General features: G+C 43.4%; 1 protein-coding gene across 2 annotated transcripts in view; it reads left to right on the top strand.

The window, feature by feature from the left end:
* LOC124151953 overlaps positions 1-20,580 on the top strand; it is a 34,373-nt gene extending 13,793 nt beyond the window's left edge. Inside the window, exons 3-8 of one of the 2 annotated variants that reach the window (XM_048389338.1) lie at positions 8,153-8,321; positions 11,357-11,490; positions 12,987-13,161; positions 14,402-14,447; positions 15,163-15,282; positions 17,326-20,580. In XM_048389338.1, the coding sequence (XP_048245295.1) occupies positions 8,153-8,321; positions 11,357-11,490; positions 12,987-13,161; positions 14,402-14,447; positions 15,163-15,282; positions 17,326-17,664 (983 nt within the window). In that variant the 3' untranslated portion in view covers positions 17,665-20,580. Of the gene's footprint in view, positions 1-8,152; positions 8,322-11,356; positions 11,495-12,986; positions 13,162-14,401; positions 14,448-15,162; positions 15,283-17,325 lie in introns of those variants that run through there. The other variant, XM_048389339.1, reaches the window with a different exon arrangement.
* The last annotated feature ends 18 nt before the right edge of the window (positions 20,581-20,598 follow it).

Raw genomic sequence — 20,598 nt, 5'->3', positions numbered from 1 at the left:
GGAATGACATAGCAGCTCAACGCTCTGTTTACATTGGTAGCACATACTATAAGGAATGACATAGCAGCTCAACGCTCTGTTTACATTGGTAGCACATACTATAAGGAATGACATATCAGCTCAACGCTCTGTTTACATTGGTAGCACATACTATAAGGAATGACATAGCAGCTCAACGCTCTGTTTACATAGGTAGCACATACTATAAGGAATGACATAGCAGCTCAACGCTCTGTTTACATAGGTAGCACATACTATAAGGAATGACATAGCAGCTCAACGCTCCGCTTACGTAGGAGGCACATACTATAAGGAATGACATAGCAGCTCAACGTTCTGTTTACATTGGTAGCACATACTATAAGGAATGACATAGCAGCTCAACGCTCCGCTTACGTAGGAGGCACATACTAGAAGGAATGACACAGCAACTCAACGCTCTGTTTACATAGGTAGCACATACTATAAGGAATGACATAGCAGAATGAGCGAGTATGGTTTTACGCCTCTTTTAGCAAAGAGATTGGCTTAACTCTTTGTACCCATGAGGGGGGTCGAACCCGGGTCTTCGGCGTAACAAAAGAACGCTTTTATCACTGGGCTACTCTATGGCCCATATATGACAAGAAGTATCATGGCCCACGCCGCTCTGCTTACAACGCCAGAGAATAATTTGTCTACATTATCCGCCGATTATCCATTCGGCATAAAAGGCAGAATCGCACTGAAACTTTTATGAATGGAACACTAAAATTAGTGAGGTGAGGTGAGGTGAAATGGGCTGAACGTCGCGTCCAAGATTATTGCACTTTTATAGTGAAGTGCATGCACGTGTGTGTGTGGCTGCTTGTACTAGTCCGGACCGATGCCGATTTTATAGTGCTAGCACACTGAGATACCATGCCGCATTTTAACACGAATATCCCACTCAGACACAGTATAATGACTCCGAGCCCCACTCCTTGTTTAAGCCCCTTAATGCTGAGCGCCAGGCAGGGTAAAAACAAGTACCATCTTTTAACGCCTTTTGGTATGACCATTCTCCGGGCGGACGCTCTACCATTAGACCACGGAGGCGGTGAAAATAAATGATAACACCGGGTGTTCGTGAAAAGGGAAAGCAAGTCCTGCCCTACCGGTAGCACCCGCCACTCACATAATTTGCATAAAAATGGGAGTTGCTTGTTGCCTGACCCCGCCCAACACCACTCCTCAATTTATGGAGCCAGCGCCACCATAGCGCATTTACTGAATTTGTTGAAACTAAACACGAGATTGTTTTGAACATTCGGTGAGAATGAACACTCTTTACATAAGGGAGAGTCTCGTCCAATATACACCCGCATGACTGTGGCATCCATTTGTGTAATCTAAAACCTGTGTGAAATGTCAGGCACTTTTTAAAGTATTTGATGTGCGGTTCCGCCGATCCAAATTTTCACAAATGTTGAATTAAATTAAAATTGTGAGCATTTTTGTTCTCTTCATGGCAAATCTGTTAACTAATTTCATGAAAATAAAAGCGACAAATCTATTTCGACATTCATAAGAAAAAACACCTTTTAAAGGTCATGTAGGTAAAAAGGGAAGCGAAGTAACAATTTGATTGTCATTGTTTTCCATTATTTTTCCTTTCCTTTTCCTTTTATTTCCCTTCTTCATTTCGTCTGACCGACAATTATTATCTTGTTTTGAAAAACATTTGAAAGTGTATTATATTTTTCCAACGACCATCGACATTTCGGTTTAAAAGATTTTCCATCAACACGAGAACACAGGCCTGTGATGACAATGTACACATGTGCAGACAGTCAGCCTGAGAGTAATCTAGGTTGGACTTGCTGACCACACCATCACCAAGTGCACATTGCAGCATCCAGCATCCCACTTGGAACGTTATGTCTGTGGTGGATGGTATTGTGCACTAATTGTAGTCAGAGAATCTGCAATGAATGAGGTGATTGAAGTATTTTGAAGTTCCACTCATTGTAAGAGTTAGATGTGATGTTAACTGTACATGTGTGTTACATTCCATTCTAATCCAACTTTTGACCCCAGGCTCGGTTCACAGTCCTTCAAACGGGCACGTACATCATTGATTGTACATAATGTGATACTCACTCATTCACTCACTCACTCACCCACACACTCACTCACTCACTCACTCACTCACTCACTCACTCACTCACACCCACCCACCCACGGGCACGTACATCATTGATTGTACATAATGTGATACTCACTCACTCACTCACTCACTCACTCACTCACTCACTCACTCAGGACATAAGGGATCTCGCTGTCAATACTGGGAAGACAAGGGGACATTGAGGATCAGTGCCCACATAGGGACGCTACACAACGAGGATGTCATCGGATGTCATCGTATCCCAATTGCAAGGATCGATGCTCATGATATCAATCACTGGATCGCCTGTACTATCACGATCATTTACAAACCGCCGTTACATAGCTGCAATATTGCTGAGAGCGGCGCCAAACAACAAACAAGCGGACAAAACAAAAAGTAAGGACACGAACTACCCAGACACCAAGAAGCCATCCCGTCGAGGGGGGGGGGGGGGGGGGGGGGGGGGAGAGAGAGAGGGGGACTCTTGGAGATAATGGCCATTTGTACCGGGAAAATGGCAGACACATGTAACCAGGGAGGCAGCGATGTAGATGCTGATGGACACCATCTTGTTAGACGGATCACCACGGGTAACCTGAGTTGTACCTGCGGGTCGAAATCGCTCCAACTCTTGTCAGTGATTACCAAGAATTTGCACGTTGAATTCAGGTCTAGACACTGTCTAGACGGCGTGCGGCGCGGAACAGACACAATTCTCCCGACACAAATGAAGTGAGTTCGCGGTCAGTTCAATGTCGACCTAAACCAAACTCTATCACGTATATCCCCTGGTCCTTGTACATTCTACAGAATATTGTTAACTGCATTTGAAACGGCGTCAGCTAACCGATGTGTCGCCCACTCCTGCATTTATGACATGACCTGCGCAGAGCGAGAGTGTCAGCCATTGTGTGGAATTGTCCCTTGGGATACACGACTTGCCGCAGAAACCAGAGTGGCGTCGTTTAAGATATACATTGTGCTGAAGTAAATTGTATTCGTATGGGTATTACTCGTGCAAATCGTCACTCTACAATCTGACATTCACCCACGCGGAGCGGTTGTCGTTATTCGGAAACACGGAAATATCTCCGCATTACATAACAAAGCTAATCTTCCCATGTTCAATCTGTTGTGCTGTCGCCGCGCCACGTCACGTGACTGATCGTAGCGAAGGAGACATGTGTTCTTATGACGTCATAGAGAAAGTGCAGCGGCGTGTGCCGAAAAAATCACTCTTCGCTTTATGTGTCGGTGAATATCATTGTTCGGATTTAGATTTGTATGGTAAACTGTTGAACATTGTCATGAATGTGCAGACCACACTTTTGTTTCTGTGGCTGCCACTGCCACAACTACAGCTGCTGCTACCAATACAACAGTTTATAATAATAATAGAATTGCTGCTACTACCACTACTACAGTTTATAATAATAATAGTATTGCTGCTACTACCACTACTACAGTTTATAATAATAATAGTATTGCTGCTACCAATACTACAGTTTATAATAATAATAATATTGCTGCTACCAATACTACAGTTTATAATAATAATAATATTGCTGCTACTACCACTACTACAGTTTATAATAATAATAGTATTGCTGCTACCAATACTACAGTTTATAATAATAATAGTATTACTGCTACTACCACTACTACAGTTTATAATAATAATAGTATGGCTGCTACCAATACTACAGTTTATAATAATAATAGTATTACTGCTGCTACCACTACTACAGTTTATAATAATAATAGTATGGCTGCTACCAATACTACAGTTTATAATAATAATAGTATTACTGCTACTACCACTACTACAGTTTATAATAATAATAGTATTGCTGCTACCAATACTACAGTTTATAATAATAATAGTATTACTGCTACTACCACTACTACAGTTTATAATAATAATAGTATTGCTGCTACCAATACTACAGTTTATAATAATAATAGTATTGCTGCTACCAATACTACAGTTTATAATAATAATAGTATTGCTGCTACCAATACTACAGTTTATAATAATAATAGTATTAATGCTTCTACAACTACAACAGTTTATAATAATAATAGTATTGCTGCTGCTACCACTACTACAGTTTATAATAATAATAGTATTGCTGCTACCAATACTACAGTTTATAATAATAATAGTATTAATGCTACTACCACTACTACAGTTTATAATAATAATAGTATTGCTGCTACCAATACTACAGTTTATAATAATAAAAGTATTACTGCTGCTGCTACCACTACTACAGTTTATAATGATAATAAAAGTATTGCTGCTACTACCACAACTACAGTTTATAATAATAATAGTATTGCTGCTACTACCACTACTACAGTTAATAATAATAATAGTATTGCTGCTACCAATACTACAGTTTATAATAATAATAGTATTGCTGCTACTACCACTACTACAGTTTATAATAATAATAGTATTGCTGCTACCAATACTACAGTTTATAATAATAATAATAGTATTACTGCTGCTACCAATACTACAGCTTATAAGAACAAAAATGTTACTACTGCTACTACAACTACAGCTTATAATAATAATATTAGTAGTATTGCTACCACCAGCTATCGGACATAAGAACTACCTTTATAACGACCATGTCAATACACCGTGTCACAAACGCCCAGCTATCGGACGTAAGAACTACTTTTCGTCCTTCTTACCCCATGTCAAAACACTGTGTCACAAACACCCAACTATTGGACGTAAGAACTACTTTTCGTCCCACTAACCCCTATTTAAGTACACGGAAGCACAAACACCTAACTTTCGGACATAAGAACTATTTTTTGTCCTATTAACCTTATATCAGAACAGTGTCCCAAACACCCAACTATCGGACATTGGAACTACTTTTCGTCCTACTAACCTCCAAACGTCCTACGAAGCACCACTTCACAGCTACCAGTGTGCACGAGCGACCAAAGACACGTGACCGTCCATCCTTACATGACTTTCCTCAATAACCTTTCTTCATCGGTTTTAAAAGATTAAAGAGCTCGTGACCGAACAAAATCAATCGTGGTACCTACAAATATTTGATTTGTCGTGATCTTAATGTTTTCTACGAGATTAAGTTCCTGTAATCGGGACGCTTGTCATGATGTACTGGCCCTGCTTGGCGGTGAACTCCAACAATTAAAACTGTATTTGACATGACAAGATGCACCGTGATTTAAACCCATAGGCCATGTCGATTAGTTCAACGGGCAGATGAACTACCGTTCCTATCTTCACGTACGAGATCATATTGCATTCTTTAGTTCTTATCTACACAATATTAATCACAATATTAAAGTGAAAAAACAGAGGGAGGGAAGAAACGAGATATAATATAATAATGCAAAATTTGGAAAAACACATAGATACTGTCTCTTTCCTGTCTGGTATTTTCAGCCCCCGACTTCGTTTTGTCTATAATAAAGCTTATCCGAATTATATGCTCAGTCAATGAATTGTCTGTTGTCCTCCGTTGTCTGATTTGCCACAATGATACTTTGTTGTATCCTGGTTAGCCTTTGCATGGAGGGGGAGGGGGATGTGGTAGGGGAGGGGATGTGGGACGGGGAGGAGGGAAGGCCCCTTGATAACGACCAACGGACAGACTCGCAATTTCCGACAGTTTGTGAAGATAATGATTGTTCAAGAGACAAGATTATATATATTCTCTTTCATCCGCATGCCAATGTCAGACTGACATAGTTCGAACTATCATGAGAATGCGGAGTTTAGGTTTTATTGAAGAGTTGTAGGACGTATTGCGTGGATAAAACAGCAGTATTGGATAAGATATGCAAGATACCAGTTTAATGGCTTAACTGCAATTGTATGGAAATTCAGCGGTTGCTATTTACTTTACGTGCGCGTTTTGTTTTCATTTAAGCGCTTCCAGAATGGATTTATAACACTAAGCAGATAAGATATTCTATTAATCAGTTGGAACAGCCTGGGTTCTCAACCAGACCGACAAATAAAAACATTTACGAGAAGGACAGATGAGGAGAATGGTTAATTGTACACACGAAAGCAAATTCCTGTCCATGGGCTTCCTGTGCGGTTCACCATACAGACATCACAGTTTGAAACACATCATAGGAGGATCCAGAGGCGGATCTAGAGGGGGGTCCAGGGAGGTCGGGCCCCCTTTTGAAAACCAATTGTAGCATGTTGTAGGCAGTAAAATTAGATGAGAGAGGATTTTGATATTTTGGACCCTCCCTTTTCAAAATGCTGGATCCGCCATTGCACATTATGTGATCCGTATGACATACAATGTACCTCCTTAAACTGGAAACTCGTTAATACGGACTGTTTCTTAGAAAACAGAACATTCTTCATCAAAGTGATTTTTCAGCCGACGGGAGTGGCTGAGTACCCTGTTTGTGTTGCTACCCACCGTGGGCACAATGCGTGAAGCCCGTTCTTGGTGGCCTCGCACTTATATGGCTAGACCCGTGAAGATTCCGGGGTAGAATAGGTCTTCAGCAACCCATGCTTGCCGTAAAAGGTGACTATGCTTGTCGTAAAAGGCGACTAACGGGATCGGGTGGTCAGGCTCGCTGACTTGGTTGATACATGTCATCGATCCCAATTGCGTGGATCGATGCTCATGATAGCAATCACTGGATTGTCTGGTCCAGACTCGATTATTTACAGACCGCCGTCATATAGCTGGAATATTGCTGAGTGCGGCGTTAAAACAACAAACCAACCAACCAACCAACTTATATGGCTGAATACTCGTAAACGTGGCGCGTACCGCTTTAACTAAATCCAGCATCAATGCCAGGCCATCAGGCAACGAACCATCGTCGGCTATCAAGGATAAACTCCATTCTCTCACTGACATTAGGTAATCGAGAATATCCGTGGTCTCAATGGACAAAGAGATCATGACATTCCGTTTGACCGGAACCCGTTAGTCCTTAAAGGAGGAGGCAAATAACGGCTCTTTTTTGCTCACTGGAAAGGTCAAATAAAGTTGCAAAAAACTATTGGTATGAAAAATATCCTGTTCATGACTGACAACTGGCCTTTGTTCTTTCTTACACGGGGCGGTCTGGTAGCCAATTTGTTAAAGCGTTCGCTCATCTCGCCGAAGACCCGGGTTCGATTCCCGACATGGGTACAATGTGTGAAGACCATTACTGGTGTCCCTCGCCGTGATATTGCTGGAATATTGCTAAAAGCGGCGTAAAATCAAACTCACTCACTCACACTTTCTTACACGTTCAAATGAGTAAAAATGAGCGATATACGTCTAAGTATGAACATAGTTCTAGTTCTCATTCATATGAACATATCTGATAACTTTCATAACAATGTCTAATAGTTTTGCTCAATTCTTAAATTATGCTTATTTTGTGTTTAAAATGGCCTTTATCCTACTTTGTTCTTTCGTCTCGAACGGGATTGTCACTGAAGTCATTTGAAATATTCATAGGAATAAGGAAATTAGTTTTTCTTTTAGCGTACATGGAGCATGGCTTAAGAAGCTTGGATATCTTCGATACATCATCGGCTTACACACTATGCGAACATGGTCAGAACACAAGGCGGGCCGCACGCATAGATATGTAGACTTTCACGACAGAAGTCCTGCCACACATACTGACTGTGAAACTGGTTGATGATATGCACGTGTTGCACATGCGTCACATGTATCACGTGTGCATAATGTTGAATGTGTAATGTTCATTGGGTGACGTGTTTGTCACCCGGATGTCCGATTTGGAAGGTGATGATATATGTAGCAGTTTTCCATTTTTTACAGAATTTAATGTTTTCTATACACAATGGTGTGTTTTGCATATTTTCGAAAAAGAAAGCTATTCCGGGAACAATTGAAGAATATGTTGTAATATTGCCCACATATATACGGAATGGGGTCAATATGTCAAGATTAGTTTCAAAATTAGAATCGTTTTTAGCGAGAGCTGTTGAGATGACGTAATGTATTGTATCATTTTTTGTTCCAGATCTGTTGGTCGAGTGCAGCAAGGGAAACGTGTCACGTGACCTGTTGTTACAAAAGATCAGCCTGCTTCTCGGCCTGCCCGAGGTCATTCACTGGGGCCCAGCGTGTAACAAGGCTGTGAGGGAGGTGTTTCAGAACAGTCTAGCCCAGAGAAAAGGCAAATATAAGAAATATCCTTTTTGCGGTATATCCATTCTATAAACAGTTATGAGTTACTTGGGCGCCAGAAACCGATGATTGTGGGTTCGATCCCGGTTCACCCCGAATATGTTTCTAGGTTCGTCAGCACCATACCATGTTCTTGGGTTTCACCAAAGTGGTTAACGTCTGAGACCTGCATCACTTCGGGGGTTTTTCCACATCAAGCTGACACACCATGATATAACTGTACTTTTGTTCAAAGCGGCATTAAATCCAACTCGTTAAGAACGGCATTGTTGTTAAGTGATCCGTGTTCCGCCAAAGTCGATTCCCAAAATGGGTACAATGTATGAAGCCCATTTCTGGGCCCCGCCGTGATATTACTGGAATATTGCTAAAAGCAACCAATGCTTGCAGTAAAAGGCGACTATATGCCGTCCCATACTTTAACACAGGTTTACGACAGTCATAGCACTAAGATCGCTTTGTGGAACAGGCCCCAGGTGTTCAGGCTCGCCGAGTTGGTTGATGCATGTCATCGTATCCCAATTGCGTGGTTCGATGCTCATGATGTCAATCTCTGGATTGTCTGGTCCAGATTCGATTATTTACAGACCGCCGTCATATAGCCGAAATACTGCTTAGTGCGGCGTTAAACAACAAACCAACAGGTCAGAATATTCCCCAGGTTCCACATGCCTGTCGTTAGATCCCACTAAACGTGATGGGGTTGTCAGACTTTTTGACTTGGCTGTTTACCTGACCGCGGAGTTAAACAATATTCACTCACTCGCTCACTCAAACACTCACCCATCCACTCATTTACCCCTTCACTCACTCACTCAAATGTGATATTGCCTCTATAGTACTGTAGACAACATACTCGACCCGAAAGCACCCATTCGCTTCAAGGTCGTTATTAGCTTTCTCAATTATGATGAACCATGTACTGAGCTTCTAGCGAGGATTAGAGGGATTTGTAAGATCAATCGGCAGTCCTCGCATGTTTGATTCAATTCATTAAACACTATCTTAGTCGATGTTGTGATCTTTATCAGTTAATGATAACCCTTATTACATAAACCAATGTCTCGGTTGGACACGTGGGACTAATTTCAGCGCCTAGACATGAATAGAAATTTGGCGTCAGACTGCGGAGCATTGTCTCTCCTAAGGCCACATTTTAACAAATAATTGGTTTTCAAAATTGAAACGTGAAAAAAGGAATAAGCAAAGTGTTGAAGAAACACTCATCTGCTGTCGCTTTCGATTTAAATAAATTATTAAAATACTATAATTAAAACCTCTTGAAAAATTGTCTTTAAACAATCAAAATACAACGAATTATGACACATCAACAGAGGAAACTGGATTTTATCTTTTAAACAATACCGTCCTGAATGTTTGGTCAAAAGTCCGTGAACAAAAACAAAGTGTAGCCTAAATACTACTATCTGACACGGGAACCAACCGCCGGCCTAAATTGTACTGTCTGAGACATAGGAACCCGAAGCACCTATTCTTCTGCAACCTGTGAAGATGCGGGTGAGAATTGGTCTTCAGCAACCCATGTCGTGAGAGGCGACTGACGGGTTCGGGTGGTCAGGCTCGCTGACTTGGTTGATGCATGTCATCCTTTTCCTATTGAGTGGATCGATGCTCATGATGTCAATCACGGAATTGTCTGGTCCAGGCTCATCTATTTACAGACCACCGTCATAGAGCTGGAATATTGGAAGTGCGGCGTTAAACAACAAACAAACCAAACCATTCTTCTTCACATGCCGAGCGTTGTCACAGGACATTATTATTTTAAACTATTTGGCTTAAGGATCCACCAACACTAAAAATCACATTTTTTCTCAGCCTGAATGAGTGAGTTGGGTTTAACGCCGCTTTTAACAATATTCCAGTTATATCGCGGCCTGTCAGCTTAATGTGGGAGGAAAGCCCGAAGTGATGCAGGTCTTAGACGTTTACCACTTCGGTGAAACCCACGAGCACGGGTATGGTGCTGACAAACCTAGAAACATAATCGGGGCGAACCGGGATTCGAACCCACAATCATAGGTTTCTGGCTTGCCCAAGAGACGCAACTCTGCAAAGCGAATCGCGGCGCCTTAGACGACTGGGCCACCCGTGCCCCCAGCCTGAATGAGACAAGGGATAATTCCGGGTTAGAATCGGCCCCCAGCAACCTATGCTTGTCGTGAGAGGCGATTTAGTGGTTCCGGTGGTGAGGCTCGGTGGCCTGGTTGGTTGTATGTCATTGCATCCTATTTCACCTACGACAGGCACGTCAGCCATAACGCTAAGGTCGCTTTATGAAATGGGCCCCCAGGGTCATATCTAAAACGATTGTTTATAGTCTGAAAGGGTGCTTCGTTCAGACATTCTCTTCTATATATGCTCGTGTGCAAACAGTAAATGTACATTTCACATTGTAGGGTGTCACGTGACGTCATGACATCACATTTCCTCCGGTCGTTGCGACAAGTCGCGTTGTAACCCTCTTGACAGTGGTCGCTCGAAAGCGATTGAAAATACAGATAGCTTACATGCACAGACGTTTCACGTGATCAATAATTATATATCTATTTATGTAAAGGTATATATTAGACCCATGCAAGGTTTGAAGAGTGTGTATGAATAATAAGTACCACAGCACTTATTTACCTGTTACCGTGAAGAGCTTGGTAGATGCATGTCATCGTGTCTCAATCGCTTAGATCGATGCTCATGATGTCAATCACTGGATGGTCTGGTCCAGATTATTTACAGACCACCGTCATGTAGCTGGTATATTGCTGAGTGCGGCGTTAAAAAACAACAAACATAGTAAGTATTATGAGGACGGTGGGGTAGGCTAGTGGTTAAAGCGTCGGCTCGTCAGACAGAAGGCCCGGGTTCGATTCCCCACATGGGTACAATATGTGAAGCCATTTTTCCGATGTTCCCCGCCGAGATATTGCTGGAAGCGGCGTTAAACCATACTCACTCACTACTATTATGTATTAGGATGAATCTTGAGTGTAAAACCTCTATTGTGCCTTAACTCCATCACGACCTACTTCTTCGGCGTGGCCCTGATCGAGCAGCTTCAGGAACAGGAGGAGCTGAGTGACTCGGAGAATGTCACGTACCAACCACTGCGTGACATGTCCCAGGACCTGGAGCGGATACTCGAGCACCTGCCGGGTAGGTGGGTGTGCTGGGTAGATAGGGGCACTCATGTCGGGTAGGTGGTGTGTTGGGTAGATAGGGCCCTCATTCCGGGTAGGTGGTGCGTTGGGTAGATAGGGCCCTCATTCCGGGTAGGTAGTGTGTTGGGCAGATAGGGGCACTCATGTCGGGTAGGGTGTGTGCTGGGTAGATAGGGCACTCATTCCGGGTAGGTGGTGTGTTGGGTAGATAGGGCCCTCATTCCGGGTAGGTAGTGTGTTGGGCAGATAGGGGCACTCATGTCGGATAGGGTGTGTGCTGGGTAGATAGGGCACTCATTCCGGGTAGGTGGTGCGTTGGGTAGATAGGGGCACTCATGTCGGGTAGGGTGTGTGTTGGGTAGATAGGGCCCTCATTCCGGGTAGGTAGTGTGTTGGGCAGATAGGGGCACTCATTCCGGGTAGGGTGTGTGTTGGGTAGATAGGGCACTCATTCCGGGTAGGTGGTGTGTTGGGTAGATAGGGCCCTCATTCCGGGTAGGGTGTGTGTTTGGCAGATAGGGCACTCATTCCGGGTAGGGTGTGTGCTGGGTAGATAGGGGCACTCATGTCGGGTAGGTGGTGTGTTGGGTAGATAGGGCCCTCATTCCGGGTAGGTGGTGTGTTGGGCAGATGGGGCACTCATTCCGGGTAGGTGGTGTGTTGGGTAGATAGGGGCACTCATTCCGGGTAGGTGGTGTGTTGGGTAGATAGGGCACTCATTCCGGGTAGGTGGTATGTTGGGTAGATAGGGGAACACATTCTGGGTAGGGTGTGTGTTGGGCAGATAGGACACTCATTCCGGGTAGGTGGTGTGTTGGGCAGATATGGCACTCATTCCGGGTAGGGTGTGTGTTGGGTAGATAGGGCACTCATTCCGGATAGGGTGTGTGTTGGGTAGACAGGGCACTTATTCCGGGTAGGTGGTGTGTTGGGCAGATAGGGCGCTCATTCCGGATAGGGTGTGTGTTGGGTAGACAGGGCACTCATTCCGGGTAGGTGGTGTGTTGGGTAGATAGGGGCACTTATTCCGGGTAGGTGGTGTGTTGGGCAGATGGGGCACTCATTCCGGGTAGGTGGTGTGTTGGGTAAGTCGGGTTCTTATTCCGGGTAGGTGGTGTGTTGGGCAGATAGGGCACTCATTCCGGATAGGGTGTGTGTTGGGTAGACAGGGCACTCATTCCGGGTAGGTGGTGTATTGGGTAGATAGGGGCACTCATTCCGGGTAGATGATGGGTTGGGCAGATAGGGCACTCATTCCGGGTAGGTGGTGTGTTGGGCAGATAGGGCACTCATTCCGGGTAGGTGGTGTGTTGGGTAAGTCGGGTACATATTCCGGGTAGGTGGTGTGTTGGGTAGATAGGGCACTCAATCCGGGTAGGTAGTGTGTTGGGTAAGTCGGGTACTTATTCCGGGTAGGGTGTGTGTTGGGTAGATAGGGCACTCATTCCGGGTAGGTAGTGTGTTGTGACATGGGGTTTATCTGTGTTACAGACCTGGTATACTGGACGGGGGAGTGTGACACGGGGGTGTCTCGGGACGAGCTGCTGGAACTGCTGGCCGAGAAGATCGAGGAAAAGGATGTCCAGCACTGGGGGGTCCAATGTAACAGAGCGATGAGGATGTTGTTTCCGGAAGTACAGATGAAGCGGAAGGGAAAATACAAAACATATCCTTTGCCAAATTTAGAACACATCCTTCAGGCTGAGAATCTGACGGGTCAGTCCCACGTCAGTAAACACCCTTACAAGTATCACCGACAAGTAAGATCATGACGTCATAACGTTTGACGTGACGTCTCTTGTTAGTCACGTCACAATTGACCCTGTTACCATTCTGACAATCCAATGACGGCCACGCATGATTGTCACACACTAATACTGCACCGAAAAAGTCTTTGTAACATGTCACTAAAAATGCATACATTACATGTGTCAGTAACTAGAATACTAAAAGACCTTGACACAAATATATCCAATACAGACCTTTCAAGTCTATAATAGTTAGCAAGTCTAGATTACTGCAGTTTCTGAAAATGAAGAGAGTCTCTGGGCTCCCTTCTTCTCTTTTTTTAATGAAGTTATTTTAACTGTTAAGCGACTAGATGTTAGTACACCTCGCTACCGACATATGCAAGGCACTATCTCGCCCCTGGTCAGCTATGACAGGGAGGCTTGACCAGTTTATACCGACCGTAAAGGAAGAACTGTGAGAAGTAATTTGGACGACCTGTTGCCTGTCTAGACTAGTTACTTATATACCTCCGAGTGTGAATGTGGCGACTTTGTGTTATTAATAAGGCCGTGCGGCTATTTTTGTACTCAAACTAAAATAGAAAAATTTCGTTGACTAGAACAATATTATGTGAGTAAACTGCCCGACTAAAGAAAGTATATACCTATGTTTCATGGTGGCCAAAAATGAAACAAACAAGAAATGGTTATTATATTGATGACACATCTGATACGGGTATCATGGTGGTGTTTTGGCCTTAAGTTTGCCTGTGACTGTTTTCAGCGTAGTAATGTTTTGATAACGTTTGTAATGAATTGGTCAAGCCCCAATTTTCAAGTGTATGCAGTTTTTTAACGGCAATAATGCAGTATAAACTGTTTGTCACTTCAAGTATGTTGTTGTCAGTATAGCAACTATATGTGTTTGTATCGTCATTTATTCTTGACCATGAATGAACTTGCGTCCCTTAGGCATCCCAGGATCCGATGACCGTGAGTTGGAATCCAATATGATTTTGATCATTGATGTGTCTGCACTATTCGTTGCTTGTGGGTTTAACCAAAAAACAAAATTACCTGCAACACTTCGGGCTTTCCCCCAACATTAATCTGATGTATAATGCTACATATATAAAGCAGTACTTGTATGGAACTAGTCTTCCTTAATTCTCACACTACAGTATTCTTTGGTGTTGATTACTCCAAGAATCTTCAGAAACAGGTAAGAATTCCAGATCTTTTAGTTATCAAATTTTATTATTTTCAAAAACAGTGCTTGTGTGAACACTTACCAAGCCCACGTTCAATGCTTGGTGTATTAAAGTTTCTGGAATGTTGTTAAAATCATATTCACTAATAAAGTGCGCGAAACCCACCACAATGTCAACAAATTATCCTTTTCAACTTCTGTAATTGGTTGGTTCATTTCCCATCTTCCAATTTGTAAATTTGTCCTTACAGTGTTGTCACTACCCCTAGTGTACAGTACATACACCCTGTGCACTCAAAGACCCTACCCATCCGACGGTAGATGGCTACATGGTGGAAACCCGAATACGTACATACACCCGAAACACAAATTGTCAAAACATGTGGTGTCACCCAGGACAAGTGACTTACTTCAAACGTGCCTCTGTTCACCCAGTGGGGAATGGGTACCCGATATGTGAGGTGGATGTAAAAACGTTCTAGCGCCCCTGTGAAGGTTAGGTTGTATACTCCCCAGGGAGTTGAGAATGATAGCTGGAATGCAAACGGATCCACTGGTCGGGGATCAAATAAAACCGCATTTGAGCAGATACTAGTACCTGGATACGTACGGTTTAAAAATGTATAGTTTTTAAAAAAACAACGCTTGTGTTGACAAGTACCTCCAATGGCGCTCGAATCCATTTTGAAATCTCAAACATATATTTCCATCCTTATTTTCCTTCCAGAGTTTCATCCCCACCAAGCGAGGTCGGCCCCGGAAGCTGAACGACGACGAGGACGACCAACCCTACTCCGCCGTCTCCAACTCCCCCTTCGACAAGAGTATGTTGGCCTGGAGAGCGCAGGTACCCATTTCCGACCCCCGTCAGATTCCCGGTCAGAATAGAGAGATTTTGACCGCCTCCGTGGTCTAGTGGTAGAGCGTCGGCCCGGAGAGCGGAAGGTCCAGGGTTCGATCCCCGGCCGCGTCATACCAAAAAGACGTTAAAAGATGGTACTTGTTGTTACCCTGTCTGGCGCTCGGCATTAAGGGACTAAAACGAGGACTGGCCGGCTTGGAGTCAGTATACTGTGTCTGAGTGGGGTATTCATGTTAAACTGCGGCATGGTATCTCAGTGAGCTAGCACTATAAATCGGCATCAGTCCGGACTAGTACAAGCAGCCACACAAATACACACACGTACATGCATGTCGCTATATAAGTGCAATAATCTTAGACGCGATGTTAAACCCAATTTAACTCAAATCTTTCTTGATTTCCACTTAAACTCACTGAGAAGATGAGTGAAATCGACTTTGGATCCATTCCGCTGTTGCTGTATGGCTGTTTAAAGAGAGTGTAGACGACACAGTCTGGTGCACGTTTTCTGATTAGATCTAGACGCTTTAATTAATGCCCTGCGTGAAACCGAGACATCGTCCCTATATAATTAGGGCTATCGGTGAATGCTAATTGAACTAAGTCATAAAACTTGAGATTGTAGCCAAGTACAGTGTTTAAGGGGGCATTCGTTGAACATAATATCAAACTAATAGCAGTTTTCAGTCATTGTAACCTGCAGAGGGGTAAGATTTGGTTGTTTGTTTGTTGTTTAACGCCGCACTCAGCAATATTCCAGCTATATAACGGCGGTCTGTAAAATAATCGAGTCTGGACCAGACAATCCAGTGATTGACATCATGAGCATCGACCCACGCAATTGGGATCGACGACATGCATCAACCAAGTCAGCGAGCCTGACCACCCGATCCCGTTAGTCGCCTCTTACGTAGAAACGAAACCGGACTTGTGTGGGGGACCGAAACTTGTGTCCGGTTTATACAGAGATCCGGATTAGTGAGATAACTGCAATGATTTGCTGATACACTAATAACACGCAAGAACGAGAGTGTTTGGTTTAACGCCGCTATGAACAGTATTTCAGTTATAACATGTGTCGTGTCAAAACAGCCCGAGTTAGACATTTAGCTTTGGAGAAACCCACAGGACGGTTTTGGTGCTGTCATACCTGGAGACATTGTCCGGGATTCGAACCCAAGATAAAAGGTTCGGTCATGCACAGCGGCACCTTTCGCCACTGGGCCATCGTGACCAGCGAAATCAATGAGTCGTCATGGACATGGGCACTAAACACTAATTACACCACCGCATCCTCCTGCCGTTATACAGGCCGTGTGAGAAGAGGCTTATTTCATGGAAAGGGGATTACCCTCCTCAGATATACTTTTTTTTCTATTTTGTGTATGCCCCTTCTAAAGTCGCTAAATTGCCTAAGCGGGTTCTTATAAACAAGGCATCAATAATGTCAATATTAAGCAGTAAAGTTAGACGAGGCTTCGTGGTCTGGCGCCAGTTTTCTCGACCTAGATATGTGAATGACGCTTGGGTTGACTGAGACTTTGTATGTAGATTAGTAAGATTGAGATAATATGTTATAACGTGCCTTTCCCCTAAACTTGTAATATTTCCCTCTCTCTCTCTCTCTCTCTCTCTCTCTCTCTCTCTCTCTCTCTGCGACTGTCTCCCTCCCTCCTTTCCTTTCAATCTCTGCGACTGCTCTCTCCTCTCTCTCCCACTCCATTTCTCTCCCCTCTATCTCCGCGACTGTCCAACTCCACCCCACCCCACCCCTCCTCTCTCTCTCTCTCTCTCTCTCTGCGACTGTCTCCCTCCCTCCTTTCCTTTCAATCTCTGCGACTGCTCTCTCCTCTCTCTCCCACTCCATTTCTCTCCCCTCTATCTCCGCGACTGTCCAACTCCACCCCACCCCACCCCTCTCTCTCTCTCTCTCTCTCTCTCTCTCTCTCTCTGCGTCTGTGTCTGTTTCTCGTTTGTTCTCTCCTACTGAATAACAAACAAACCGTTTAATAACCCCGTCCATTTCAGATGCAGCACATGAAATACCTCTCCCAGCCTCGTTTCCAGCACCACTGGAAGGGAGAGGACGGCACCCCCCTCCTGCCCCAGCTACCCCCTAGGGAGGGTGCAACTGAGATATCTAAGGACTATAACTTCCTAGCAGCGGAACTGAGAGGTTCTTACACGAACTACCACCCGCCCACCTTCGGGTATAACCACGGGTACTCTGCCACTGTGCAGCACAAACCACCGGAAACAGAGGTTGAAACGGACGCCAGTGCACCCAGCATTATAGACGATACTGATCCACGAGGGGACAAGAATGAACGCGAATCTCCCAAAGAGGAGGAATGTGTTGGGAAGTAACCGTGCGTTCCACTAAGGGATATATATTCAACGTGTGTTCTCTGTGAAATCGATTCGGCCAAGGAGGTGGTGAAAACGTCAAGAATGATTGCGTTGGGTGGAGAGTGTGGCCTAATAACCGAGTTGGAGAAGATTTGCTGCAGGGTTTTGAACATCTTGATGGAAGTTTTCTGAGAGATATATATGAAGAGTTACGCGGGCACTGACAGCTGACGGGCATGTCGGTCAGGACATGCAGTAAGGATGTGTGTGATTGACGATGAGTCTTATACTGTCGCGCCACCACTGATCATCTGACTCCTGACGAACACAAGGAAAACTATATAGCCATGTTTCTTTCTGGTATCCATTCAGGAAGCAGATCATATACGATATGAAACGTGTACATCTGTGTAAAGCGGCACCTCGTTAATCCAGATTCTTCCGTTTCCGGAGAAATCGTCAGGACTGGTACATGGAGTGATCTCTCTTTATATATGACATACACCTATAGTCTGTAGATACCGTTCCTGATTGAGAAGGTCTGGAGAACGGGGTTTCCGGACTAAACAGGTTCTGTATAATGCACTCGTTACCAGTGCCAGAATATTGTCGTCATGGAGTCTTTAGAAGACTGGTAGTGTTGCCATGGTTACAGAAGCTGCTGATATTTGCAGCAAGAGCTCTTACCTATTCCCTGCAGGCATGTAACATGTATTTTACCATTTAAACACAGAACTAGTTTCGGGGGAATAGTATTCACGTGTTGTTCATTCATGTCAACTTTCAGCGTGGTATTACTTAGCGCAGCATACCCAGGGAACCAGTCTGGTCCAATCGTGTCATTCCGGGACAAGCCGAATGGCGAATTTACGGAAAGTGCCGAATGGTGAAGAATGTACACCTCGTCAACTTGAAATCTTGAGGACCATTGAAATAAGAGTTATCCGCTGTTCGAGACAAACGAATGCCATTATTGGATTATCACAGCGATAAGTATTCTACCTGGACCATAAGTATCGCCTTAAACGATGTATCATGTTACTGGATATCGCGTTAACTAAGGTTTACTGTAATTCAATATCACACGAGACAGCTTATTATTTATTGACCGTTTATCTAATGAATGAGAAATGTATTGTTTTACATTGTTTTCCGAAATTCTGGTTAATATTTTAGCCTTCATTTGCATTTTATCAATTTCTTTGTTAGAACTGCAATACTCATCAATCAAGTTATTTTAAATGTTCTCAGCTCTTTATGAAGAATTTGTGGGCAATATTTATGTTTATGTTGTGTTGGGGATATTACAATACTGGACCAACGTTTCATATTCGTCAGGGCGGTCGGGTAGCCTAGTGGTTAAAGCGTTCGCTTGTCACGCCAAAGACCCGGGTTCGATTCCCGACATCGGTACAATGTGTGAAGCCCATTTCTGGTGTCCCCCGCCGTGATATTGCTGGAATATTGCTAAAAGCGGCGTAAAACCATACTCACTCACTCACTCATATTTGTCAAACACCAGTGGTGCTTACTGCAATAGCGTAATGACGTGCAATGCAACTTTCCTCCTGATCCTCGTGGTACTGTGGCGAGTGTGGTCTAAGGGAGACAATTCATAGTGCAAAATGGACGTCTCTATAACACCCCTACTACCACCACTACTACCAGCATTTTGTATTTTGCCCAAGATTGTTATTTAATTCTGGAAAACCATTTGGCCAGTCTCAGTCAAGTGTATTCACAAAAATGGTTTTCAGGGGTATATTCTAAGAAAGGAAAAACAATAATTTTAATCCATGTTGCCCTTGGCCCAGCAAATTCTCCTTTGCTCCAAACTTATATTTTTTTGCATTTTTAAAACACAAAGTTATATGCAGAAGTATCATGACACATCATTAAACGAAGTTGTAACATAATATACCCACATCTGGCCAATGGGCCACCAAAGTTTCTTTTGCTCAAAACTCATTATTTTTAGTTCAGCAAAATCACAAATTTGTTACAAGTATTATCGTATTAACTAATTTATAACATAATTGTCTAAACCAATGCTTAGCCTTATTGAAACATTTGGCCCATTAGAGAAAACGTTTATATTAGTTTTAATTATAGGTCGAATCTGCGGCTCCAGATCAAAACACGCAATGAAATCAACCCAAGCATGAAATATGGGTTGCACGTGCAATATCTTCCGGGTCAACGCATTGTGACGAACAAGAGTGTTAAACGAAAAAGGCATATGATCTGAATGCTTGTATCAATTTTGTGCAATATTTGTGATATAGGCTTTCCTCCTATTGCGGTAAAAATAGTTCTTTTCAACTATTGAGCGTTAACTTTGTTACGCGTGACAAGTCTGCTCAAACAGCTCTTTAGTATATTGACGTTTACTGGAGGTGGAGGCGATATCTTTTGAAGCGTCAGTACAATCCTGAACTTGTCACAGTTCGGTGGTTGTATGTATCTTACAATAATTACCCTAGTTTTTAAAAAAAAAAGGATTATTCAAGACTATACATTGAGAATTCAAGGGCTTAGATATTTTGGTCCTTATACGAAAATAAGGTCTTGAAAATGGAGGCTTTGATTGCGACGAACACGATCAGTTTATTTTGGCCTCATGATTCCGTTCTGGCATAGTTCAAACAAAATAGCCTTAAGCGAACCACTTTATCTTAGAAATATACTTGTTTTCAATTTATTTTCCTCTGGTCACAGACAGCACACACCGTACGTTGGTGTATTCGTGACCACATGGCTGTGGACAGGCATTCGGAAATGCTCGATCTGTTCCGGTATAAAAGGCGAACATTCGTCACCACTCGCCCCTTTCCGTTACCTGCAAGAAGACTCGTCCCCGTATCGATGAATTTTATGTGCGAAAATACGACAAACCAATCAGAATGCGCGTATGATTTCAAGTTCTTCGTCAAAGAATCCCTCAGAAATATA

Source organism: Haliotis rufescens, unplaced genomic scaffold (assembly GCF_023055435.1).
Source record: "Haliotis rufescens isolate VD_foot unplaced genomic scaffold, xgHalRufe1.0.p SCAF_8, whole genome shotgun sequence".
NCBI lineage: Eukaryota > Metazoa > Mollusca > Gastropoda > Lepetellida > Haliotidae > Haliotis > Haliotis rufescens.
The sequence above is the reverse complement of the archived record's forward strand: the minus strand, read 5'-3'. Positions and strand labels throughout refer to the sequence as shown.